A 26,318-nucleotide genomic window follows, 5' to 3' on the forward strand; every position below is an offset into this window, starting at 1 on the left:
CGGTGGAGGTTGGACTGAGAACTAGAGGTGGAAGCTTGAATGCGCCCTGAGACCCAGGTGCAGGCGGAGTTCTCCCCTCCCCTGCTGGGCGACTAGTGGTGGCCGATTGGGCAGCAGCCGGCCCTGGCTTTCCTGCTGCCTTAGTTTAAAGACAAGCAGCCTGGGGGAGCCATGTTGGAATTGGAATCTTGTGACTCCCACCTGTCACCACAAGGAATGAAAACCTAGAAGTATCCTAAGGTGACAATCATGTATGGAGGACTTACAGGTACCAGGCTTTGCATAGTTAATGATTTCATTTTTCATTTTTATTGTTTTTTAGGTTAACAAATCTTCAGTGTCATTCATTGAATATTATCCCAAGTACAATGTTAGTTGAAGTGGCTAGGGTAAAGATACGTGCGGACATACAATGTACATATGTATACATAATATCATCTCTCTAATAGCAGACATGCAAAAAATTTTTCCCCTTCCATTTTATTTTATTTTATTGAAGTAAAATTGTTTTTTGTTTTTTTTTTTTGGCCACACCCAAAGATGTTCAGGCCTTACTTCTGACTTTGGCTTTGCACTTAGGACTTTGCACTCCTGCTGGTGCTCAGGGAACTATTATTGGATGCCAGGGATTGAACCCAGGTCAGTCGAGTGCAAAGCAAGCGCCCCACCCACCATTCTATTTCTTTAGCCCAAGTAAAATAGTTTTATTTAAAGAAATTTACTTTGATGGGCTGGAGAGATAGTACAGTACGTGGGGTGATGGCCTTGCATGTGGCCAGCCCTGGTTCTATCCCCATGCACAGTTAGGAGTTCACTGGCTGTGGACCCAAAACAAAACAAATCTCCCCCAATTTTTTTTTTTTTTACTTTGAGAAATGTACAAGGAGAGAAAAGGAGAAACGTATGCGTTCAAGAGAAGACAAGGGCTTTTTCAAACAGGGAGAAGCAGAGAAGACACAGTGAGGTCGAGGGTACGGCCCAGTCTCCAGGGCCTGTGAGCCCAGCACGGCTCTCCAAAGTTTAGAAACTCTATTTTATTAGCTCAACTCAGTGGACATTTGTTGAGACCGTGAGAGAAAGCTGTCAAGTGAGTTTCAATCTTCAGGACGGTACTTTGAGGAATGGAAAGGACGAGTAGGTGGGGCTGAAGCGATAGCACAGCGGGTAGGGCGTTTGCCTTGCATGTGGCTGACCCGGGTTCGATTCCCAGCATTCCATATGGTCCCCTGAGCACCGCCAGGAGTAACTCCTGAGTGCAAAGCCAGGAGGTAACCCCTGTGCATTGCCAGGTGTGACCCAAAAAGCAAAAAAAAAAAAAAAAAGGACGAGTAGGTGTGGGGCAGCCAGATCAGGCCAGTTCTGTTGGGTCAGGAAGCAGATGGCCCTTCTCTCCCTGCCCCCCGGAGATGTCCATGTTGGTCCCCAGACTGGGTAGCCCTGAGGTGAGTCCAGGGGCAAAGAGAAGTCATTCTGCAGATGGAGTTCCCTGGAAGCGGGAGAGGAAGACGAGGCTCAGTGTCGATGTGGGTGGATGTGAGAAAGACTCCACTGGCCTGGAAAGGGAGGAAGGGGCCATGCGCCAAGGAAACTAAAAGGGCAGGAGACAAGTCTAGCTCCTTGATTTCTGACCTCACCTGAAGGCTAAGACTTTCAGCTTTCTGGCCTCGGGAGTGGAAGACTGTAAGCTCATGTTGTTTTAAGTTGCTGCGTGGTCATTTATCCTGCTGCCATAGAAAACCAAGACACCCTTTGTAATGGAGCTATCCGTCACCAAGGGCTAACCTGGAGCCTGCAGCGGCATAGAATCCAGGTGCAGACATGATCCCAGAGTGCATTCCATAATCAGAGGAGTCAGGGCTGAGAATCCCTACACTGAGAGGTAGGGCTGAAGGAAACACGACTGAATGGTCTTTAGAAAGCTAGGGCAGGCCCGGGCTTAAATCACTGACCTTACATGTGGCCAACCCCAGACCACATCATCCCCCAAACATCACTAGGTGTATCTCTGGAGGCTCCAAAGCGAAGAGCCAGGTACAGTCCTGAAATGAAAACAGACGAGGCTGAACTGTGAAATGCTGGCTGTAAACCAACCCATGTGCAGTGCACACAGCAGGCAGTGTGGGATAAATGAATCTTATTCATAATATCTTAATTTTTTAATTTGTATCTTATCTTTTTATCTTATTTGTATTCTTTTTGGGGAGTAAGGGTTTGGGTCACCCAGGGAGGTGCTCAGGAGGCCTGCGGCCACACCAGGTAGTAACCGGGAAGGCAGACCAAGCGGTTTTGCCCTGAGGCCTGAGGCTGTGGTTCTCTCCAGGCTCTGCAGGGCCAAGGACCACCAGGGCTGCACGTTGCGATGGCCAGGCAGCTTGGTGATGCCAGGGCTCAAACCCAAGTGGGTCACACGCTAGGCAGCACCATCTCCTGGCTTAAGGGCAAAAATGCAGAGAATGGCAAGAATTTAGAAATACAGATGATCTTTAACATGCCTGGAAACAAAAGAAGTTTTAAAGCAAATGACAGATAGTGTTTTCTTTTAAAAAAAAGTCAAAAAGAGGGGCCAGAGCGATAGTACAGTGGGTAGGGCATTTGCCTTGCATGCGGCCGACCCTGGTTCCATCCCTGGCATCCCATATGGTTGCTCCAGCACCGCTTGGAGTAATTCCTGAGTGTAGAACCCAGAGTAGCCTGTGTGCATCGCTGGGTGTGACCCAAAAAGCAAAAACAAAAACAAAAGTCAAAAAGAAGGGCCCAGAATCTGGCTCAGGGAGGTGAAGCCCTTTTCAGGTGCGAATTCAAGTCCAGCAGATGAGAATATGGCGCAGTGCTTAGGACGGGCCCAGGGCAGGTGTGAGGCCCGAGTTTAAGCCTTCATCCCACGTTGTGGGGTCTTCAGTGAAAGAGGGGAAAAAATCTCAAAAAGAGACTGAGGTGGTAGCAGAGGGTAAGTTCTGATTCTCACCCACTAGCAAGCCCGGGGCGGTCCTGGGCTTTCTGGGTAGACTGTTCAGCAGCCATTTGTGCTTCAGGAAGAGCGTGGTGGTGGCGAGCAGTCAGCCTGTGTGAAGGTGCCGCATTTCGAATGGAATAGGGAAGTTTTGTACATCAGGGGACGGAACTGGACGTGGACTTTTGGGACTTGAGAAGATGGTAGGATGTTTCCCATTCCAGCGTATCCCAGTGAGTAGGATGGGAAAGTCGGCTGGAGAACCAATTAGTAGCTGAAGTAAGTGTGGGAATCTGTGATAAGCCCTTGAAAATGACTGAATATTATGAAGCCGGCTGGTGCCAATTGAGAGCTCACTGGTTGCTTGGGAGAACGGGAGCTTCTGAATGGCAGCAGTGCCGGGCTGGAGGCAGACCAGTAACTCTCAGGGTCCTGCGGGAAAGGGGCTTCCTTCTTGCTGCTTCTAACTTCTGAGACTTAAAAGCCTTACACTGGGGAGTGATGGGAGGCTAGGCCCTCCTCTGACACAGGCCTCCTTCCCTCCCCGAGGGCAGGATTTGACATCCTTTTGAAATGGTCTGTTTTTTTCAGAAGTCTCTGTGCAGCCACTGAAAGCCACCAAATAGCACCAAGTAGCACCACTGGGGTCTTTGTTGGGCCCCATCTCATTTCAGACAGATCAGAATGTTGCCGCCCAGGCCTCTTTCCCATGGCTGGGCCATTTTCTGCGATTTCAGAGGATTCATGAAGGGAGTGAATAAAAGTGAGCTGGCATGCCATCTCAGGTGTGGTGAGCTCAGAGGAAAACAAAATCCAAACATATAGACGATTTCAGCATCTTAAAAAAGCTTTAAAAAAGTCTTTAATGCTTTTTAAAATCAGAGGGTGGTGAAGGCACAAGAACTGTGTATATCAGAACCATAAATGGTTAACACTTGTAACCACATTTCCAAAACTACAATAAAAGAATTAAAAAAAGAAACCATAAGAAAAAGAAATTCTAGGCTTGTGGCAGAATGAAACTTCGATGTCAAAATTTTGTACTAAAAGTATTCATAAACATCCAAGCGATGAGAAAGGAATAAGTATCCAAGATGGCAAAGTGCAGTAACTGCAATGGAGTTGTGACCTTTCTTTGAACATTTCAGAGGGAGAGGGGAGGGGGCTGGTCTTAACTAAATTAAGACCTTATTTATGATCACATCACTTCCTATTTGCCTCTGAATCCCCCTAGCAACGGTTTTGCCCACCACTGCAGTGTCCACACTGGACTTCTTAATTTTTTTATTTTGTTTTTGTTTTGGGGCCACAGCCAGCAGTGCACCCAGGACTCACTCTTGGCCGTGCTCAGGGGACCATATGGAATACCGGGCATTCAACCCAGGTCGGCTGTGTGGAAGGCAAATGCCTTCCCCACGGTACCATCTCTCTGGCCCCACACTGGACTTCGTAAAAGTGACCCAAGAATCCAAGTGCAAATTCTCTGGGATTTTTTGGTTCCCCCAACTTCCCACATTGTTAGGGTTGTCTTGCCCAGATTTGTTTCAACGGTATTTTTTTTTTTCTTAAGTAACTTGCTGTGTCTGAATATTTAAAAAAAACAAACACTCGTTGTTGCTGTTATTTCCACATGTCATTCATTTCTGCCATCTCTACTGAACAAGGACATAGAACAAGTACTGCTGTCTTGGGAAATCCATAGTGAGTGGGTGGGTCTGCCGGGGAATAGCTGGTCAGCCTGAACTTTGACTTTGCCACAGGTGTTGATCAAATTGATTTCCAGAGGAGAATGGAGATCCAGTTGATCAGAGAAGTAGAATTCAGCAGAGTTTCATTGCATGTTCAGTTCCTCGGACAGGCTTCCAGTGTTGACTCAGACCAATTCCTTTACCAGCATATCTTCCCCTCGAAGCCTTTTTGCCCCTTTCCTGCAAGTCTCTGTTTAAGTAGCATCTCATCACTTGCTCCAGATTTGCTCTCCCGATGAGGTGCTCATTAGCACCCCTACCGCCCAGCCCGGGAATTCACTTCCACATAGAACACATCTCCCACCCACCTCTGTGAGTCAGGGGTGCGTGTCGGTGCCACTCACGGCGGGCTGCCGGACCTTCGCAGTCCAGTTCTGGGGAGATGCTTGTGGAGGAGAGTGAGGAGGGGAGGAAGATACATACCTTATTCTTTCAGACGGCGCCCTGTACGAAAAGGCCTGCCTCCTTGGCAGGCTGCAGAGACCCGCACACCTTGAGGGAGCAGCGTTAGCAGGGAGGGGGCAGTGGTCCTGGAGACGCTTGTATGTGAGGGACGGCGGACACCTCCGAGGATGGCTCGCCATCTTGCGTGTAGATCATCAGGAGCTTTCCTCCTCGCCAGCCCTGCGCCTGGCATCTGTCCCTCACATGCCCCTTGCAGCTCCCATGTCCCCGCTTTGGTCTCTCTCTTTGTCCTGAGCTCCTCCGTCCCCGGTCCAACCTGCTGGGGGGGAATCCACTCCCCCATACCTGGCCTGGCCTCCCCTGCTAGTCCGGGCATTTAGGCTCCTTTTGTTCCCCCAGTGCCCTTCCTCCTCCTAGCCCCCGCCCAGAGCATCACCTGTGTGTGCAGCTTCAGCTGAGCACCTGGAGGACCAGTGCACAGCCCCGGGAGAAAAGTGGCGGAACGCCAGCCACACCTGTTTCCAGCCTTGCCCCCCGATGCCCTGCGTCCTGGGAGGCTTCAAACAACCAGCGTGTCTCTAGACCTCCCAATTCTGAAGCAGAAGTCAGATGTCAGGGCTCAGCAGACACCCATGAAAACTGTGGGGAAGGAGCTGCTGGTGGTGCCAGTGATATTGGTGTTTGTGGCCACATTTGTCCAGTCCTGGCCTCTGTCACCTATGACTTCTTCCTTCCGTCGTATGTGCGATTATGTTCTAGTCTCGGCAAATGCCGTTACACGGCCAGGAATGTGGCTCAGTCCAAGCCATGCCTGCTTGAGACCTGGGTTCCATCCCCGGCACCATAGGAAAAGTAAACTCAAACCAGGCCTGGGATACAGGGCTCACCCTGGTCCAATAACGATCCCGTCCTAACTTGATTGTATCTACAAAGACCATCATTTCAAGTCAGGTCACATTCACAGGTCTCGGGTGCTGAGACTTCAAAGACCAGCACTCCCAGGTCTGTTCTTCCTTTGTTGCTTCCTGGGCATGTAGGGAATGCTACAGCATTTAGAAATGCATTTTACGTGGGGGTTCACTCCCCCGTGCAGACCCCTGCATTGTGGACCTCCAGACTGTCTCTGGACCACTGTCCTCATGTTGTGGCTGGTGGTTTGGTTTTGTTCCTTGAACTTTGAAAGTTGGTTTCTTGATTTTCATTAAGAGATTTAATTCTGCTCTAATAGAGTATTCTACCTGGAAGAAATGGAATGTTATCACAACATCCCCCTCCCCCTCATCACTCCCTGCCCCCTACACACACACACACACACACACACACACACACACACACACACACACACACAGAGTCTCCGTCTCTGCCACTTCCCCTAGGGTTCTGGAAATAGAACCAGAGGTCGAGCTGGAGAGAAAGGACTGGGCATAAGTAAGGCGCTTGCCCTGAATGTCAATGACTCAGATCCTCGGCTCCACGTTGGACCCCTAACCCAGAGTCAGCAGTAGCCCTGACACTGCCGGTTGTGGCCCCCAAACCTAAAATCAAATAAACGAATTAAATAGATCTAGCAGCCAGTCGTTGGCATAAGAGAGAAACGTCTGGAGGCATTGGATGTTGCCTGATCCGGTTCTGTCCTCCAGCGGACTGAGTGGTTTGCTGCAGATTGCGTGAAAGCAACCCACAGGCAGATGAGCAGGGAGATCCAGCTCTTGGGTAGGTCAGACAGTGTGGAGTATCTCAGGGTTTCTTGGAAGGGTTTGGGACTCTCCAGAGGGAGAGAGGCTCGCCCTTTGCCAGGCCCACCCTTGGGGAGCTTCTCTCTTTGCCCCCTCTGGCAGCTGTTTGCCTAGGAATGTGATCATTCGTTCCTTAAAGATCCCTCGCCCAGGACGACTTAATTCCTCCTTTGAAGTCACAGTCTTTTGTGGCATGCCTTCTGGTCTTCTGGGCTCATGTGTCACACATCAAAGATGGGGAAAATCATGTGGATTTTGGGCAAACCACTGGGGCGTGAAAGAAGCTTGCCGTAGTGGTCAGAGACGAAGGCGTGGATGGAGAAGATCCATTTTCTGGAGCCCATTGGAAATGCCGTCTGGCTGTCTTCTCTTTGTCCCTGGCTGCCGAATTCTTGCACGAATACAGAATCTCTTTGGCAACATCTCCATGGTGGACACAGCCCCATGCTCACACAGAGCAAAGCTGATCCACATGCATCCTCCTGGTTCTGGACATGGGGTCAGGGGTTGTGGCCTCACCTCTCAACACTGCGCATGCAGGAAACAGAGACCCTCGCTCACCACCCTGGCCAAGGCCACTTATCCTTTCTGGATCCCAGCATGACGTTGAATGACATGTGGGTTCGGTTGCAGGGTGCTTCCCTGGGTCTTTTAAGCTTTGGGGGGCCCAAACAGCTGCAAACCTGTTGTAGAGACAGCATTGGTCTTGCTCGGAATTCTACCTGCAATTCCTGTAGAAAGTAGGAGTCCCAGGCAAGATCAGACTCAAGAATGGAAGGAAAGGGCCAGAAGATCAGAGCTCCCCTCTGTCTACACCATAACAACAAGCAGACAGCCCCCTCCGCCCCCCCGGGATTTGGATGACAGTCCATCCTGGCAGCCACCAAGTTTAATTTAGTATTGGGTTAGCAGGTTTTTCTCAGTGCACAGAACAGAGCTACCCATTGCCCACAGGCTTCTTGTGGTTGTAACTTTGGGAAGAATACTTGTCTTTTGCATGCATTTATATTCCTTTGTTTTCTCCGTCTAGTTCAAATGTCCAAGCAGACGGGGTGCTGGGGAAGGAAGGCCACGTTAGCACTGAGGAATGAAGAAAATGTTCCATGCTAAGCCAGTGGCATTGTTCAACACGCTCCTCCCTCTGTGTTTTAGAAAACTGTGAAAGCCAAGTGACGGGAGTTGTTTCAGATTTGCTCCTGGGTGGAAGGCAAGGGTGATGGTGGGGTAGGTGTGTTCCCTCTGTCCTCCCCTATGAAAGGAACCAGGCTGCAGAGGGTGGGGGGCGGTGGCGAATATGGGAGACCTGTGTGCTGATGTGTTCACTGTGGAGATTGGTCCTTCTGGCCCCTCCGTGACCAGCCCAGAGACCTGGAAGCCAGCGCAGAAAATTTGGAGAAAGGCAGACGTAGTGTCTAAGTAGTGCATGGCTGCCTATTCAAACGCACCAGCAGACTTGCCTCTTTGGGGGGCACTGGGGGGTGGGGGTGGGCCACATCCTGTGGTGCTCGTGCTTACTATTGACTCTGTACTCAGGGATCACTCCTGGAAGTGCTTGGGGAACCATATGGGTTACGGGGGGGGGGGGGGGGGGTCAACCCAGGTCAGCCACACTCGAAGCAAGCAGCTTACATGCTGTACTATCTCTCCATCCCCAACCTTCCTGTAATATTAAAAAATTAAAATGTTATTGCCGTATGAGAATTCAGAATAGTATTAATGTTTCTGCCTTATACACACAATAGGTGCACACACCCATCTCTTTCCTCTCTCTCTCTCTCTCTCTCTCACACACACACACACACACACACACACACACACACACACACACACACACACACCCTCCCTCCCTCCCTCTGGTTGCGCCTGTTTTCTTGGCAGTCTCAGACACCTTTGCTCTATAACATGCCGGTGAGAGAGACAGTCATCCCATTCTGTGCTCCGAGAGTGGGCCGTGCCTCAGCTGTGGACCGGAAGTCGCGGTGGGACAGGCAGTCTGGCAAGAATGGCCGAGGGCTGAGCCACCAGCACCATCCTGGTGCCCTGTAGGCGGTGCAGGCACCGCGAAGCCAGTCCCTGGAAGTGGAAATAAAATGTGGAGGTGGCTCCAGAAACGGGACTAGTAACTGAGCCAAGACGGAGGAAATGGTTCCCGGGAGGTGACTGTGGAGCTAGTTTCTGAGGAATGTGTATGAGTTCACCTGGTGCCTGGCAAGGTGCCGCAGGCAGGACAGAGGCGTGAGCCAGGAGGGCTGTCTGTTTGCATGAAGGGGGAGTGCCGCAAGTTCCTTTTCTGTTTCTTAATGTAGTCACTGGTTGGGCTACACCTGGTGGTGCTGAGGGCTCTGCTCTCAGGATCACATCTGGTGGAGCTGGGGCGTGGGGGGCGAGTGGGGGCCCCCATATGTGGTGCCAGGACTGACCCGGAGCTAGCTGCTCGAAAGGCAAGCGCCCTACCTGCCGTACTGTCTCTCCAGCCCCCTCAGTCCCTCCGTTCACTGGGTTACAGCATTTCCCGAGAAGGTCCTTAAGCATGAATGATCAGTCCAGGGCAGAGGGAAATGTCATCGGTGTGGAGGCCTGAGAGGCAGAAAGATCCAGAAAAAAGCTTGCCCAAGGCCATGCAATGGAGCCTGGGAGCAAGCCCCATTAGAGGAGTCCAGACAGCCCACACCTTGCTGTAGGCAGTTGTTTGTTTGTTTCCCCCAAATTTTTACATAATTACTGAAGTAAAACTTACCAAAATGCCAGTAAGCTCCAGATCTGATTTGTATTGTCATTCTGCTAAAAAATAATTTTTTTTTAATCTCCATGCATTTCTCCATTTTGTTTTTTCTTTAGCAATTCTCACTGGCAGACGTTATTCTCAGATGCCTGGATAAGTATTTTTTTTGAGAGTTGGGTTTTTTTTTCTTTCTTTCTTTTTTTTTTTTTTTAATGTTTTCTAAATGGCCTTTGATTGCATAAGAGCAACACGTAGTGCTGTTTCCAGGGGTATCTTTATAGCAGGGATCGAGGCTAAGGCTGGTTATGTAATTGTCCCCTGAATTTATTCTCAGAACCTAGCACCCTGCCAGCACATCAGAACGAGCCCAACCCCTGACCATCCTGCCGGCATGCGAGAGCCTCTGCTGCCCAGGGCTGCTGGCATCCCGCGCCTCAGTGTTCATTAAAGAGTAGAAACTGGTGGTTTCCGTGTGGCATGGCTGTGCGCTCAGCCCCGGGCACCCGACTCCCGGCCCTGCCTGCTCGCCCTGCATGTGCTCCCACGGCCGACAGCTCCCATGGGACAAGGGGCTGCGGGCTCCTTGCAGCCCCTCGCTGGGGTCTCACGTGCCAGCATTGGGTCTGGAGCCGCAGCAGCCTTCTCCTGCACCGAGGTTGCATTCTGCACGAAGCGCAAACTACCATCTGTCTAGAGGAGGTGGCAGGAGCCAGCAGAAACCGCTGCGAATTCCGTGAATGCTAAATTGCTGTCAAGTTTGGTTCTTTTTTCATTGAAGAGCCTTTGCATTTAGTTTGTTTGTTCTTTTTTTTCCTTTTCTTTCTTTTATTTTTTAGAATAGTCCTTATCAGTGGCAGAAGATCCTTCTGTAGTATATTTTCCGTGCTGCCGTATGGCGACAGTGCCCAGGTTGGGTATGTATATGCATGCTTGCTTTGGAGCTCTCCGGGGGGAACTGCTTCGCATGGCTCTCCTTGCCTCCTCCAAGAACTCGCCTTGCTTTGGCACTGCCCATTCTGTCTCTGCGAGACTTAAAGAAAAAAAGCCGCGTGCCGCTTTCTTCTCAGACCGGGAGCTTCTGTGTGGTGTGTGCGCCTCCCCACCTCGCAGTCCCTGCTGTTGCTCCGCGTGCCATTCTGTCACCTCCGCCCATGCTCGTAAAGCCAGAGCAATGTGGCGCCTGCCTCTCTGTGGGGCCTGGGCGACATGTGGAGAAAGGTAGGTCAGGAAAAGAGGCGACAAACCACGGGACCCTCCCGCTGCCTCCGGACCTCGGGGACTGGGCCTGGAAACTGATGCACAAGCTCCGGGCCCAGGGCCACTCGCCTTGCGCCACCGCGTGCCCCTCCCCAGCTCTGAAGGATGCGGGTAAGTGAGGCTCCCGCGTCCCCAGGGAGCTGGTGTTGAGGGCGCTTCACTGCCGTGGGCACAGGGGCCCCAGGCGGGCTGGACTCGTCTCTGCAGACTCAAGGCTGGGATGTCTCTGGTCCTTGGGGCATCTGCTGGTTCCCCACACAGAGGCACGAGCCAGTTCCACATCCACTCGCCCTTCTCCGTCCGCCCCGCTCGCCATGAAAGTCCCCTTCCCTCTAGACCCATTAGCGTCCGGCCTTTCAGGCCTCCATGGTTCTTACTAGCTCCCTGGGCACAAAGGGACCATCTCGGCACACGGAATCCAGAGTCAGTCGTTTCTTGAACATGAGCCTTAAAGAACATTGATCATCTTAGTGTCTGTTGAACCTCTGTGAGACTGAATCTTCTTCCTTATCTGTTCCTTCAGGTAACCTTGCAAGACCGAGGAACGAGCCTCAAGGGCTCAAAATATTGTCATTTATTTGTATACAGGAGGCCCAGGTTCAATCCCCATTACCACATGCTCCCCCAAGCTGGGGTTAGACCCCATCAGGTGTGACTCAGAAACCAACACACACACACACACACACACACACACACACACACACACACAAACCTTGCCAAGTTGGCATCTTAGAAAATTGTGAGGCCAGGCATAGAGTGAGGATAGAGCAGAAAGAGAAAGGTCCTGGGTTTGATCCCAGCCCACAAGGCATCCCAAACACTGCAGGGCACAGCTCTGGTGGCCCCTAAGTACCACCAGTTTGGCTCCCTCCGCCAAATTTGAGTGGTCTAGGGAGATATCTGTCGGATGCTGGCACCACATGGCCCCCTGAACACCACAAGGAGAGACCCCCCAAACGATAAATCAGGAATAGACCCTGGGCACTGCTGGGTATGACCCCAGATAAGAAAATAAGTTCTAGCTGTTGGTGTGGTTGGTCCTGAGATTATTCTGGACTTGGTCTTACTGAGATGCTGGTGTCTCGTCCAGTTGCCCACGGCTGAACAGGGCCCTCAGCCCTGGTGGGACCCAGAAGGCTCTTCCCTTCATCTTAGATGAGTTGGGAGTCAAGATTCTGGGTGAGTGTGTGGCTTGCCTATAGGTGCACCCTGGGGTCTGAATCGTCATTGCACTGCACTGAGGCTGGCCTCCCTTACTGGTTGTCCCGGCTTCCCTACTGGCCTTTGTGGTGGACTTACTCTGCACTTAGCTCTGTCCCATTCATTTATTCTTATTTATTTGGGGGCAGGGGGTGCACACGAGACTGTACTCAGAGATCACTCCTGGCTCTGTGCCCGGGGACCACTCCTGCTGGTGCCTACAAGTGCCTCCGAGGCTGACTGGGGTCCACCCAGACAGGGAGTGGGTGCACGGTCCTGCACAGCCCTGGTGCACAGAGAAATAGGTGGCCCCAGCTGGTCGGGGACCCTGAACCTCCAGAAGCAGATGAGGTGTGGGAGTTATTCTGGAGAACCCAGGAGCCTCAGCTGGTTTACTAGATGTGTCTGCGTGTCTGCAGTGGTCTTGGGGGGCACGGGTCATCGGCACATGTTCCAGAAGCTTCAGCCAGTATCGGGGACAGTGGTCTCTGCAAGAATGGCCTGTATCCTCCAGCTTTGCCTCTTCACCCCTGATGATGTAGGCGGTGAAGAACCCCCCTAACTAGCTGCCATTAAGCAGCCTATGGCTGGGCCACTTCTGTCCTTGGTCTGATGGCCATGGTCTCGTTTGCACAGCTAAGAGTATGAGTATCTTTTTGTTTTTTGGGGGGCAATACCCAGCAGCGCTTGGGACTTACTCCTGGCTCTACACTCAGGAATTACTCCTTGTGGTACTCAGGGGACCATGTAGAATGTGGGGGATTAACCTGGGTCTGCCCCATCACTCCACCCTCTATACTATCGCTCTGGTTCCAATAGCACTGTCGTCCCATTGTTCATCGATTTTTCCTTGAGCGGGCACCAGTAATGTCTCCATTGTGAGTCTTGTTACTGTTTTTGGCATACCGAATACGCCACGGGTAGCTTGCCAGGCTCTGCCATGCGGGCGGGATACACTGCACAGGCCTTCTCCCTGAGGCAGGAGCAGACTCCGGCTCATGCTGGACCGGCAAGCCCCTACCCGGAGTGGGCTTGCTGTTGGGAAGCACAGAACTGCAATCTTCCTGACGTCCCACTGAGAAAGGCGCATGCCCAGTCCTGCAGCAGTCTCTTCGGAGGGCTGCTCACAAGTCATTAGGAGAATTCAAAATATTGTCATTTATTTAGCAGCAGGATTAAGAAATGTTCTGTTCTTTCTAATTTTAAATGAACGGACATCCTGTTTATGCAAAGTTTCCATTCATCATCATTTGTATTTTACTAAACAGGGAAACAAAAATTTCCTTCAAAAAAAAATCTATATACTACTACGTTTCATACATGTGTATGTTTTCAGCAACCTTCTATGTTTACTGATTCATGCCTCCCCATGGTAGAGCTTTTCTTTACTGTCCTGCTAAAGCTCTCTGCTGCCAAGACACAGGTCATTGAGCTCTGGGGGCAGAGAGGACTGGAGGACTGGCAGCCCCACGGTGGCTCAGGGGATGTCACCAGCAGGCCCGAGTGTTTCCGTGGCACTTCCATCTGTGGACCGGACCACAGGCGCTGGATTCCTCCAGACAAGGGCATATCTCCTGCCACAGCCGATGGTGTGCATGGCCGGTGTCGTCTCAAGAAAGTTCTCAAAACAGATTCATAAGCCTGGGCTACTTGAACCTCCTTTACTGGGGAAAGTGTCCCCCTCTCTTTGCCCTTGTGTTTTCTGGCCTCTCAGCTGTGCCGGAGCTTCTGAGTCTCTTTCTCGCCTCCTCGTCACCCCACCCCCATGCTCCACCCTGACCCCAAAGCTTTCTTCTTGCCCTGAAATGCAGCTGAACGCTAATTTTGACTTCTAACAGCACTTGATCAGAGCAGAACTGCCCATCCTAGAAGAAATTTTACATTGGGTCATTTCATTCACTCATTTGGTGGGGGGGCACTCCCGACGATGCTCAGGGCTTCTTCCTGGCTCTGTGCTCAGGGCTCATTCCTGGCAGAATTCTGGGATGCATAGGGGGTGCCGGGGATTGAATCAGGGTTGGCCACACGCAAGGCAAGTGCTCTTCCTGCCGTCTTCCTACTGTACTGTCTCTCTGGCCCCTCATTCATTCTTGTTTGCATGCATTTGTGCATTCTGTCATCTCTTCTGCTTGGGGAACACAAGATCCTGAGGGTTGTTGGGGCAGGGGTGAGAAAGACTGCTTGCCAGGAGCAGGCCGGGGAGGGTGGATGTGTCGGAGCCCGGAGAGCCCACTTCCTCCCCAGGAACTCTCCTGAAAGAAGCCAGTTTCTGGCCAGACCGAAAAGCCCTGGACTCTGGATTCAGCCAGAACCCCCAGCCGAGCTCCTGAACCAGCGGTACCACCACTGCCCCGCAGAAACCCAGCTGTGCCCTTCCTCCTCCTTCTCCTCCTGGCCTTCCTGGCCTTAGCAAGATGCCTGTAGTCCCTCTGATCGCAAAGGTTCCCTTTGCCTTTGGGGCTTCTGTCTTTAGTGCAGCATTTCAGAGACTGACTCTTCCCCTCAACCGTCTGAACTGCTCCTGAACTGAATTCAAATTTTCTCTCGTGTCAACACCCACCACCCTCCCCGCCCGCCCTCCCCCTACCACCAAGAGTCCACCATTGCCTAAGCCTGTCAAGTGATGGCTCCTATTTTAAATTCTATGTACCTTGCCTGCTGTCTCTTATTTTTGATTCCCCCCTCACTGTGGGGCCAGTGGTCATCGAGTTGGTTCTTGCAGTCACCGGGGCTCTTGCAGTGCCAGGCCATGGCACACACTTTCTCTGGCTGTGGTGCTCACCGAGGTTTGCATCCCTTTCGTGGCAATGCTTGTTTACCGGGTTCACGTGCTGGGGAGAGGAGGGCCCCGAGCTCAGGCTCAGACAAAGGCTGCTGCTGGCCGAGATCAGGCCATTCGGAATCCCAGCCCTTGAGTCCAGAGTCCCAGTGATCATGGCCCTTGCCCACCAGCCGCTGGGCTGAGCTCCGTGGGAAGAAGCCATCCCGAGGAGGAGGAAGGATGTCGGCCATTGCCACTTTGCCTTGGGGCGTCCCAAACTCAAATGTTCGACAGTACGCACACGGGGGTCCCCAGGAAAGGCCAGGTCACAGCAGTAGTGATGGCCGAGGCACGCACCTCTCTAAGGAGGGGCTTTGAAAGCTAAAAGGGAATCGCAGACACGCGGTCCTGTGGTTTCTCATACCTTTTTTTAAGCCAAAGAAATCATTCTTTCATCACTGGCTTGATGCAGAGCACAATAAATAGACTTGCTAACTAGAGAATATTGCAGGAAAGTGGGAGCAGGAGGAAGCCTGCCCATCTTCTCTCCATCCCTCCAGACCCCTCAGGAAAGCCACAGTCCCCGCCCATGTCTGCCAGCTGACCTGTGGTGGGTGGATGTGCCAATGGGCACTGAAGCCAGGGAGCCACAGGCTGCCAGGAGGGGAGAGCTGACTGTCAGACAGATTCGCTAGCCTCACTCGTCCCCGCCTCACTGTGCTATGAAATGAGCCCTCACACCCACTGTAGAGAGCTCTGCGAGTATTAAGTGAAACAGGGTATATGGAAGCTCAGACAGGCAGCCAGGCAGCCTAAATACCCATTAAATATTACCCTGCGCTCTGTGTTGGTGCCGTCAGACTATTCCCCACGAGCAAACCTCAGTCTGATTAACGATGAGTTATCCAGCGGAGCGTTTCTAGAAATGCTGAGGGATGCATCTTCCAATCTGCACTTCTTGAGTCTATTTCCACAGTGGAGCACGCTTATTGGAAAAAACATGGCCAGTACAAACTCAAAGGGAGAGAAACGTTCTTGTCCCCTCCTAAACACAACCTTCATGAGCGTTTGGGTTTGCTCCCTTCCTGTGTTTTCTCTCCACCCGCCCCGGCTCCGCGCTGGTGCAGAATATGAACAGATGATCGCTTTGATCATTCTTGCTGATAGAAAAAAGTCCTGCCAGATCCCACCTTTCAGATTCAGGCTATTGGACGCCAGTTATGGGGGAGAGGACTAGATGTTGTCCATCGTTTCCACTACAACTAACATCAAACTCTTCTCAAATGAAACTTGTAAATTACACCGTGTTCTGGGAAGAGTCCTAGAGTAAAACCAGCTCCTCTTCTCTTAACTGACAGTTGCCAACGCCTGTTGGAGCCTTCTTGCCTTTTATCCACATTACTCACTGCCTCCCCTTTCGCAGTGTGGAACTGTGGTTTGGCTTGGCGACCCTCCGCCTGCAGATGGGTTGCAAGTGAGATTATGGCATTTCTGGTAGGTAGACCCACTTGATTAGCAGCTCGTTTACACCTCCCCCTGCGACCACCACCTCTCCTCTGGCTTCCCAGACTCTAGCCAGAGCCCCCACCGACTGGGCCCGCTCTGAGCATGCGACCAGGTGGAGGAAATTGGGGAGCTACAAAGGAACTTAGGGGTGCAGAAGTAGAGAGGGGGAAGAAAATGTGCAAAACAGGAGAGCAGAACAGCTTAGGGGAAAAGATCTTGGAGTCCCGGAAGGAAAAGGCGGTTGGGAGAAAGATGGAGAAGGAAGTAGTACAGTGTTGCAGAGGGTCAGCTCCTGCCCAGGAAACCGTGAGGTCTTGTCTTTATCCCCTTCTGCCCCTGACCTGTTGGCTGCTGTCATCCAGACCCTTCCCTGTCTGTGGGGCTTGCTTGGCTGTATGGCAGGCTAAACAAGCATGGTGTGGGCTCTGTCTCCTTTTCCAACATCATGTCAGTGGGGAAAATGCATTCCACGTTCCAGACAGCCAACCCAGAGCCTTGGGAGCCCAGCTCACTGGGCAGTGAGAGAGAGCTAGCCTCGTCCCCAGGGCCAGTCCTGAGCTTGCTTTGCACCCAGGGCCTGAGCGAGTCTCAGAGCTGGTTTCCTAACCGTGGACTTCAGTAGGTATGCTCTGTAAACATGGGTGGACCCAAAGGAAGGAGAGGGCCCAGTGAGTTTGTGCTTGGGGAATTATGTAAAATAACCGAGCCAGAACCTGGAGAGACACAACAGAGCTTAAGGCACTTACATCACACGGGAACCCTGCGCACAGAGTGACCCCTAAGCAGAGCCAGGAGTAAGCCCTGAGCACTGTCGGGTGTGGCTGAAAAACAAAACTAAACAAGCTAGTAAGTCCATGAAAAAAAAAAAGTTTCTATCTCATGGTGATTCAGTAGAAAGAAAGAAAGGAGGAAGAAAGAAAAGAAAGAGAAGGAAAGAAAGAAAAAAAGAAAATGAAAGAGAAAGAAAGAAAGAAAGAAAGAAAGAAAGAAAGAAAGAAAGAAAGAAAGAAAGAAAGAAAGAAAGAAAGAAAGAAAGAAAGAAAGGAAAGAAAGATTTTTTTTAAAAAAGTTTCTGGGCTGGAGTGATAGTGTAGCGGGTAGGGTGCTTACCTTGCATGCTGCCAATCCAGATTCGATCCCTGGCACCACATTTGGTGCCCCAAGTCCAGCAAGAGGGATATCTTAGCACAGACCCAGTGGTAAGCCCTGAGCACTTGTCAGATGTGGCTCCAAAACAAGTACAGAAAAAAAAAAAGTTCTTGTTTCTGTGTTGGGAGGACAAACCCATCCCAGTACCCCTGACTTTTGATGGAATAGTTTTCACTTGGTAATGTTGCCATAGTTAGCAGAGACAATGTGGCCAAGAAAATGGCTTCCCAGTGGAGCCCTCAGTATCTCAAAGGAGGATTCTTCTTAAAAATTGTTGGGGCCAGAAAGATAGTACAGGAGGTGAGGCACTTGCCTTGCATGTGGCTGCTGTGGCATGACCCTGGTCCAGATGCCCTGTACCACATACGGTGCCCTGAGTTCAGAGCCAGGAAGAGCGCCTGAGCACTGATGGGTGTAGCCATCCATTCAGTCCCCCCAGCCCCCCCCCCCCCCGCCAGAATAAATGGTTGTCAGCTTCTATGTGGCATTTCTGGCCTTTGCCTTTGGCATCGGAGCAGTTTGGATGAGGTCATGCTCTCGGGTCCATTTTCTAAGGGCTGGCCGTTGTGTGGCAGAGAGCAGCTTTTTCTATTCTTGGGGCCTGCAAGTCTAAACGCCTGGCTCCTGGCCACCGCCCCCTTCCTCCCTACCCACTCTCCCCCAAAACATCTCTCTGCTTGTGGAAAATTACACATTCACAAACTGTGTCTCTTTCCTCACACCAAGCATATTCCCACACAGAGGCCGATTCTGGAATGATCTAATGTATGAATCATGCTGGTCCCCGGCTGTTTATAGGAGCTGCCTTGAGACAGATTTTGGTGAAGGCTGCGTTCAGGCCCCCTGGTTGTCCGCATCTCCCTCGGGGTGTGAGGGCTTGTGGGTTAAAGCGCTGAGTGTGAGAAGGGAAAAGGCTGCTTCAGTTTCACTCTTTCCCCTGCCACTTTCCTCTGCCACCACTTTTATTTTTTCCCTAGCAGACTGTTGGGAGGTGAGGTGGTTCTCCAGTCCCGATAAACAGGTCCAGTCCAAGATGGCAGGTGGAAAAGTGCCTCCCAGGGCGGGCCTGTGCCCCCGAGTTGCAGTGGCTGTGTAATCCCTTAATTAAAGTGAGCTCACAAGTGGGATTTCCTGTCCAAATCCATTTTCCCAGCTTTGCTTTCTGTGCAAATCTCTCCATTTTTTTTTATTCGAAGGATCTGGAAATCCTCTTAATATTTAATTGGCTTTAAAATTATTTACACATCAAAGTGTCCCACCTGTTGTTGCCTTTTAAAGAGCAAGCCAGGCTCCTGGAGCTGCCGGCAGGCCTTCTGGGCCCATCGCTCAGAGCATCATTACTGAAATGATCTAGGATGGGGTCAGGATGTCTCTGGCTTGGAGACGAGTTAATTAGGTGCTGTGCTCGTCTTCCATCTACTTCCCAGTGTGTTCAATTATAATCTTAAATTCTTTTTAAAAAATCTCTTTTTGGGGTGGTGTTGGGGGCACACCTGGCAGTGCTTAGGGATTACTCCTGCCTCTGTGCTCAGGGATAACTCCTCGTGGGCTTGCGGGGGTCACGGGGGGTGCAGGAGGTCACCTGGCATGTGACACAAATGCCCTGTCTGCTGTCCTATTGCTTCAGCCCCCCAAATCTTATATCCCATTTGATTAAGGGAAATATTGGCTCATTTATTGTCCAATTCTCAGAAAAGGGTTTGAGCTTGAACTTCTTGCTATCAAATAGGGAATTTTGTTTGATTGGGTCCATGCATCATGGCCCTGCGGGTCTTTTTTTTTTTTCTTCTTCTTTTTGGGTCACACCCGGCGATGCTCAGAGGTTACTCCTGGCTCTTCACTCAGGAATTACTCCTGGCGGTGCTCGGGGGACCATATGGGATGCTGGGAGTCGAACCCGGGTCGGCTGCGTGCAAGGCAAATGCTCTACCCACTGTGCTATCGCTCCAGCCCCAGCCCTGTGGGTCTTACATCAGGAAACAAATGATTATTTTGCCTGTGATGCAGTTGTTATCAGGAGTCGGTTGCTGTGTGGTGTGAGGCAGCCTCAGCCATCCCCTTTGGGCACCAGGTGCCCCCTGGGCCACCTACTCTGACGAGATGCCCCCAAACTGTGAAACCACGGGCAACCACCCTATGGATGGGAGCCAGGGCTGGGGGGCAGCGGTGTTCAGCTGCAAAGAGCGCTGCCCGAATTCTGCAGCCTCCTCCAGGGGCTCTCACATTCCCCAACCCAGACCATCCAGCCAGTATTTCTGCTCTTTCCTATACGGGCCTCAGTGCCACCTGGCTAGTTCCACAAATGCATTTGTCTCCCCAGTAGCTTCAGGCTACCCCTGTCCACTCAGAAGCCCCGTCGCGAACCTCCGAAAAATACCTCTGTACTCGGTTCTCCCAGTGTGTGTGTGTTGCCTCCAGCCTCTGCAGGAGTGGCAGCCTTGACTGAGGAGTGAGAAGCTGTGTCGCTCACCAGCTCTGAGCCCAGGCAGCTCGCAGGCCCTTTGCTGTGGCCCCTTCTGAGTGCTTCTGCTCAAGTGAGAGCTTTTCTTCCAGGTAACCAAACGTGCATGCAGGCTACAACTGCTTTTTTTTTTCTTTTTAGGTCACACCCGGCAATGCACAGGGGTTACTCCTGGCTCTGCACTCAGGAATTACTCCTGGCGGTGCTCAGGGGACCATATGGGATGCTGGGAATCAAACCTGGGTCGGCCGTGTGCAAGGCAAACGCCCTACCTGCTGTGCTATCGTTCCAACCCCCTCAACAACTGCTTCTTCCCTCTATTTTTTTTCTTAAAATTTTTTTTGGAGGGTAGGAGGGCAGGTCACTCCCACCATGCCCGAGCCAGCCTCAGACCTGGGACTCCCACATGCTTTGCACGTGCTCTCGCCCCCTTGAGTCACCTCCCTGCCCCCAGCCTCAGCCTTTAAGACTGAATGTGCAGTTTTTTAGACAGGCTCTTCATACAGTATTTGAACTTGCCTTCGTTCCATTTTTAGAAGAAGGTAGGGCATAGATAAATTAATATTTGAACTGTAGACATCTCTGGGGAAATATAATCTTCTAGGCTTTACAAAGAAATTGAAAAGTCCGACTGGAGTTTGCTTTTAATCACGTTCAGCCCCAGGTTCTCCACCAGCTCCTGCTGGCCTCGGAGCCAACACACACCTCTGTTTCCAGAGCCCGTTTCATGAGGCTTCAGAACCAGGATTCTTCGCAATCACTGAGGTTTTGTCACTACTTTGCTGGGGCTTCTGCCTCACTTTTTCCCTCTGGAGTATTCTGTGTGTCTCTGTGTGATCATGTATCAGCAGTGCTGAGGGTGGGGGTGAACGGGGTGGGGGCAGATCTGATAGTGCTGGGGGATACCAGAGCCGTAGGTAGCGGTGCCTCTCGGGGAGGGGGGGCGGCCCACGCCAGACCAGGGACCCAACTCGCAGCCTCAGACATGCCAGGCTCATGCCTCACCCGCTGAGCAATCCTGGGCCTTCACTGGGGTTCTGTAAAGACTCATGTTAGGTTAACCACTTCACCAGAGTTCCTTCCTTCCTTCCTTCCTTCCTTCCTTCCTTCCTTCCTTCCTTCCTTCCTTCCTTCCTTCCTTCCTTCCTTCCTTCCTTCCTTCCTCCCTCCCTCCCTCCCTCCCTCCCTCCCTCCCTCCCTCCCTCCCTCCCTCCCTCCCTTCCTTCCTTCCTTCCTTCCTTCCTTCCTTCCTTCCTTCCTTCCTTCCTCCCTCCCTTCTTTCCTTCCTTCCTTCCTTCCTTCCTTCCTTCCTTCCTTCCTTCCTCCCTCCCTTCTTTCCTTCCTTCCTTCCTTCCTTCCTTCCTTCCTTCCTTCCTTCCTTCCTTCCTTCCTTCCTTCCTTCCTTCCTCCCTCCCTTCTTTCCTCCCTTCCTTCCTTCCTTCCTTCCTTCCTTCCTTCCTTCCTTCCTTCCTTCCTTCCTTCCTTCCTTCCTTCCTTCCTCCCTCCCTCCCTCCCTCCCTCCCTCCCTCCCTCCCTTCCTTCCTTCCTCCCTCCCTCCCTCCCTCCCTTCCTTCCTCCCTCCCTCCGTCCCTCCCTCCCTCCCCACCTTCCTTCCCTCTCTTCCTCCTTCCTTTCTTCCTTTTTTTAAAATAATTTTTTAAATAATAGCGGGTAGGGCGTTTGCCTTGCACGCAGCCGACCAGGTTTGATTCCTCCGTCCCTCTCGGAGAGTTTGGCAAGCTACCAAGAGTATTCCGCCCTCACAGCAGAGCCTGGCAAGCTCCCTGTGGCATATTCGATATACCAAAAACAGTGACGAGCAAGTCTCATAATGGAGACGTTACTGGTGCCCGCTCGAGCAAATCAATGAACAACGGGATGACAGTGATACAGTGATTAAAGAACTATGAACCACAAAGTTATTGATAGTTGAGTTTTAGGCATATAATATTTCAACACCAATCCCACTATCAGTGTCAACTTTCCTCCACCAGTGTTCCCAGACTCCCTCCCTACACCCCACTCCAGCCCTTCCCTCCCCCTCCCCCCTCCCCCCCCAACTTGACAGGCACATTACAAAGTTCTAGTGGATGCCATGCCCAGGCACTTTAGGTTCCCAGCTGAGGCACAGCTGGCCTGGTCTCTTGTTTGCTTCCGGCTCAGCCTGAGGCCTTGTGGGTAAGTTAGGGGACATAGTGCAAAGTGCTGTTTGTATGGGTCAAAAAAGACAATGAACTGCTATTTCAGGTCTCATGTTAGAAGACCACTTAGCTTAGGAACCTAGAGAAGAATGTCGGTCTCTCGACCAAAGATCCAAAAACCTCTAAGCCACCATGCGGAGGCTGTTCAGAGAACCAGCTCAGGTGAGAGCTGCCCCTTTCTTAGACCCGCACCTACGGCAAGGTGCGTGGTGTGTGTGTGTGTGTGTGTGTGTGTGTGTATGTGTGTATGTGTGTGTGTGTGTGTGTGTGTGTGTGTGTGTACGCACGCGTCCCACCCAAGTTCAGTCCCACCAACCTGTTCAACAGCAGCTTCTCTCTTGCAGTAAAAAGATCAGGCATGCCCTCAGCCAGCTCCAGGAAAGGGGCCGTTTCCTATTTTGGTGGGGGATGGAGAAAACCAATGTATGAGTCTCACCTAGTCATGCTCAGGGCATACTCCTGGCTCTGTGCTCATGGGGTGCCAGCAATCAAATCGGGATCAGCTGCGTGCAAGGCGAGTGCCCTACCTGGCACCCTCTCCGCTCTAGCCCTGCCCCCAGCAAGTTCTAAATGAGTGGTAGCCAAGTCCTGGTGAGTTAGCACTGATCTGTATGGTGACCCCTCACCGCCAAGTGTAAAACTCGGTTCGTTAGTCATCTTGTCACATTTCAGGGACTCTGCTGCCGTGGGTGTGCAGCAGCTCAGAGAACACGGCCACTTCAGGGCTGCGGGGCAGCACCGCTCAGTAGGAGCACCCAGTGCTTTCCCGGTAGCTGTTGCGGTGGACCCTCTGCTCCTACCTTAGGCCTTTCCTCCGGCAGCCGTGGTTGCTGGGAAGGTAGAAGGCAAAGGTAAGGAGCCAGCGGCGTGAAGCCGAGGCAGTGGAGCCAGGGGTGGTAGGCCGTCCTTCTGGGAGCTTGGCCCCTGAGGCCAGGTGGGGTGGAGCCTTCAGTGTCCCTCTCTCTCTGGGCACTCCCACTTGTCCGTTTGTCTGTAGGGGAAGTGGGGGGCATGTAGTGCTCAGGAGTCTTTCTGGCGGTGCTTGGGGGACCCTAAGCTATGTTGGAGATTCGAACTGAGTTGGCCCCAAATGGCCACATGTAAGGCAAGTCCCTTAACCTCCCGGCCATTTCTCTGGTCCAGAAAAATCTTACTCTTTACTCTCCTTAAAAGGAAGTGGCGGGAGAAGCTTAGCTCCTTCCCCAGCCTTCTTCCCCTGGAACTCTTCTGAGTTCTTTTGCATGCTCTCTCTTTCTCTCTCGCTCACTCGCTCGCTTGCTCGCTTGCTCACTCTCCCCACCACCTCCTTTATTATTACTTATTTGTTCTTGCTTAGGCCTAGGCAGCGGGCCAGGGTTGGGCACCTCCGTCTAGGCCCCATAGCAAGAATAGAGCCGGTCTGAGCTGGCTTTGATGAGCAAGGACCCATCAGGCCGGTCTGGGATGGGGCTCAGTGGTTAGGCATGTGCCTTGCATGCACGAGGCCCTGGGTTAGATCCCTGGCACTGCCTGCAAATAAGATAAGAAGAAACCAGGACAAGAGCCTTTGTCAACCCTGGCTCTGTGCAGCGTGGCAAGTGTGTGATGCACGAGTGCCAGAGCCTGCCGGGCACCCCGAGGCTCCCCCTTTGTCGCTTGTCAACAGGAGAGTGAGCAAGACAGAGTGGAATTATCTAGAGTGTCCCGGACACTCCCACCGCGGGACGGACGAGGCAGCTCCCAGCAGCCAGCTTCTTGGTTCTCTTCGTCTGTGTTACTGTGGGGTCCCCGGCCGTACAAACTTTATCTTGGCTCTTCCGGGTGCCAACAAACACATTTTCCCTCCCTTGGTGTCTGTAGGGATTTGAAGTTGGACGGAGGGCGACAGTCAGCCGGTGCTGTGAGCTTGAAAGAGATCATTGGCCTGGAGGGCGTGGAGCTGGGTGCGGACGGGAAGGTAAGGTCTCTGGCCTCCTGCGGAAAAGCCGGTGCTGACTTCTCTAGTATATAGCATACTGGATGGGGAGATTAGGAGAAGGGGGTGCCCAGATCACCATTGATCCCGGTATTTAGAGAGAAGGACAGAGAAGGGAAGAAATCAAGGTGGGGAAGAAGAGAATGGGAAGTAATGGGTGAACAGGCATCAGGGCTTGGGTCGCGTCTCTGTTATCTGGGGGAGGGGTATGACCATGTGCCCCAAACACAGACTCCACAACACTGAAAACATGAGCTCTAAGCTGCAACCTCTGGAACTTTGTAATGGGCCTGCCAAGGTGAAGGGCGGGGATGGGGTGGGGAGGGAATATGGGAACATGGGCAGAGGGAAGTTGACACTGGTGTGGGGTCATTGCTGAAATGTTGTATACCTAAAACTCAACTAGCAGTAACTTTGTAAATCACAGTTCTTTAATTTAAAAAAAGTGATGGGGGGGCGGAGGAAAAAGAAAAACAGTGCTTTCTTTTCTTTCTTTTCTTTTTTTTCCTTTCTTTTCTTTTCTTTTCTTTTCTTTTCTTTTCTTTTCTTTTCTTTTCTTTTCTTTTCTTGTCACACCCAGCGATGCTTAGGGGTTACTCCTGGCTCTGCACTCAGGAATTACTCCTGGCGGTGCTCAGGGGACCATATGGGATGCTGGGAATCGAACCTGGGTCGGCCGCATGCAAGGCAAACGTCCTACCTGCTGTGCTATTGCTCTGGCCCCAAAACAGTACCTTCAAAGGAAAAGAAAAAAAGAAAAGTGCTGATACTGCCAGGGCGGGAAGTAGAGGCAGCGAGACAGACCCCACCCCTGGCAGGTGGAGGGAGTCAGGCTTGGGGCTGTAACCACCCCCTGTGCCATCCCCTGGTGCCATGGCACGCCATACCAGCTGTGCTCCCCTAGGGCAGCCGGAAGTGCCCCGCTGAAAGAGCTGCACCCTGTCCCCAGCCACACTGGCCGTGAGGTGGAGCTGTCGCTGCTGCCTCAGGTGGTGTGTTGGAGGGTGGCGCCCGCGCTGGCTGATGGCTCGGGCTATCAGCATCCCCACTTCGCTGTGCTGTGGGCCTGAACTTGGTCTGTCTCATTCCGCTTGGAGCCAACCTTCCCCTGCGCAGTGAGAAAGCAAAGCACCTCTCAGAGGAGCTCGTCGGACCCTCTGACATTCCTGCTGCCTCGCCCAACTGTTCCACGTGGGCTCCGTTGGAAGGACGCGCGAGGCAGTTCAGGGATTGGAGGTCTTGTGCCCAAACACCGAATTTGGTGTTTCGCATCTCGGATCTGGGCTGGCGTGGGGCTGTGGCCAGAGTGCACGCCTTCCGTGGCCGGGGGTGTCACTGCATGCTTCTCTCTCTCCCTCTCAGACGGTGTCCTACACCCAGTTTCTGCTACCCACAAATGCCTTTGGAACCCGGAGAAACACCATCGACTCCACCTCGTCCTTCTCCCAGTTCCGTAACCTCAGCCACCGCAGCCTGTCCATCGGGCGCGCCAGCAGCACCCAAGGGAGCCTTGACACAGGTGCCTGGGAGGGAAGAGGTGGGGAGCCCCCAGCGGGAGGTGCAGGGCTGTAAGTGCAGCTGCAGGCGGTGCTGAGTCCCAGACCTCCTCTTCCCTCCTCTGGGAGAAATGCCTCCTCCACCTGGCTGGGCTCCCGGCTTCCCTCCACCACTCTAGCTGCCCATCTCAGCCACTCTCCACTTCTGCCCTTCATGACTTGGGCTTTTCTTCAAATAAACTGGCCAGACTTAGGTGGGAGTCTGTGATGGCCCTTTTGTCATGGTCGTAGTGGGGGCTGGGGGGAGCCAACTAGGCTGCTGAGGGTGGACCTGTGGTTCCCAGCCGGGCCTCGGAAGCCCTCGTCAGGCCAGATATGAGGAGATGTTTGCGTAACTGCATGAGTGCCGCCCACTGACACAATCCAGAGGAGCTTGACATTCTCTGGGCCTGTCCCAAGGCTGGGTCTAGAGGCCCTGCCTGTTCCAGCCACCTCTGCCATGTACAGCCTCAACAGCGGCTGCAGTCATTTGCATCCAGACAGATGTGTGCACACCCACACGTGTGTCTCGCAGGGCGGACCTGGAGCCTGCCAGTGAGTCGGCAGCTTGAGTAGTTGGCCTTGGTGGGTCCTGTTTTGTCACTGCATCTCCTCGGGCCTGCTCGGACAGGCTCTGTGTTCTCCCAGGTGTGGAGGGAGTAGTACGTGGAATTCTGTAAGAGGGCACAAGTGTCTGAATGTTCCTTCTCGGGGCGCAGACCTACGGGGCGCC

At 52.4% G+C, this 26,318-nt stretch overlaps 1 protein-coding gene across 3 annotated transcripts in view; it reads left to right on the forward strand.

Moving 5' to 3' along the window:
- The window catches only part of CABLES1 (Cdk5 and Abl enzyme substrate 1), a 105,070-nt gene that overhangs the window by 56,442 nt on the left and 22,310 nt on the right, over nucleotides 1-26,318 (forward strand). For 2 of the 3 annotated variants that reach the window (XM_004606120.2, XM_055126060.1), the window contains 3 exons: nucleotides 10,398-10,475; nucleotides 23,936-24,032; nucleotides 25,413-25,569. In XM_004606120.2, coding sequence (XP_004606177.2) covers nucleotides 10,398-10,475; nucleotides 23,936-24,032; nucleotides 25,413-25,569 — 332 coding nt within the window. The remainder of the gene's footprint in view (nucleotides 1-10,397; nucleotides 10,476-23,935; nucleotides 24,033-25,412; nucleotides 25,570-26,318) is intronic. The other variant, XM_055126059.1, reaches the window with a different exon arrangement.

Source organism: Sorex araneus, chromosome 2, assembly GCF_027595985.1.
Source record: "Sorex araneus isolate mSorAra2 chromosome 2, mSorAra2.pri, whole genome shotgun sequence".
In the NCBI taxonomy this organism is placed as follows: Eukaryota; Metazoa; Chordata; class Mammalia; order Eulipotyphla; family Soricidae; genus Sorex; species Sorex araneus.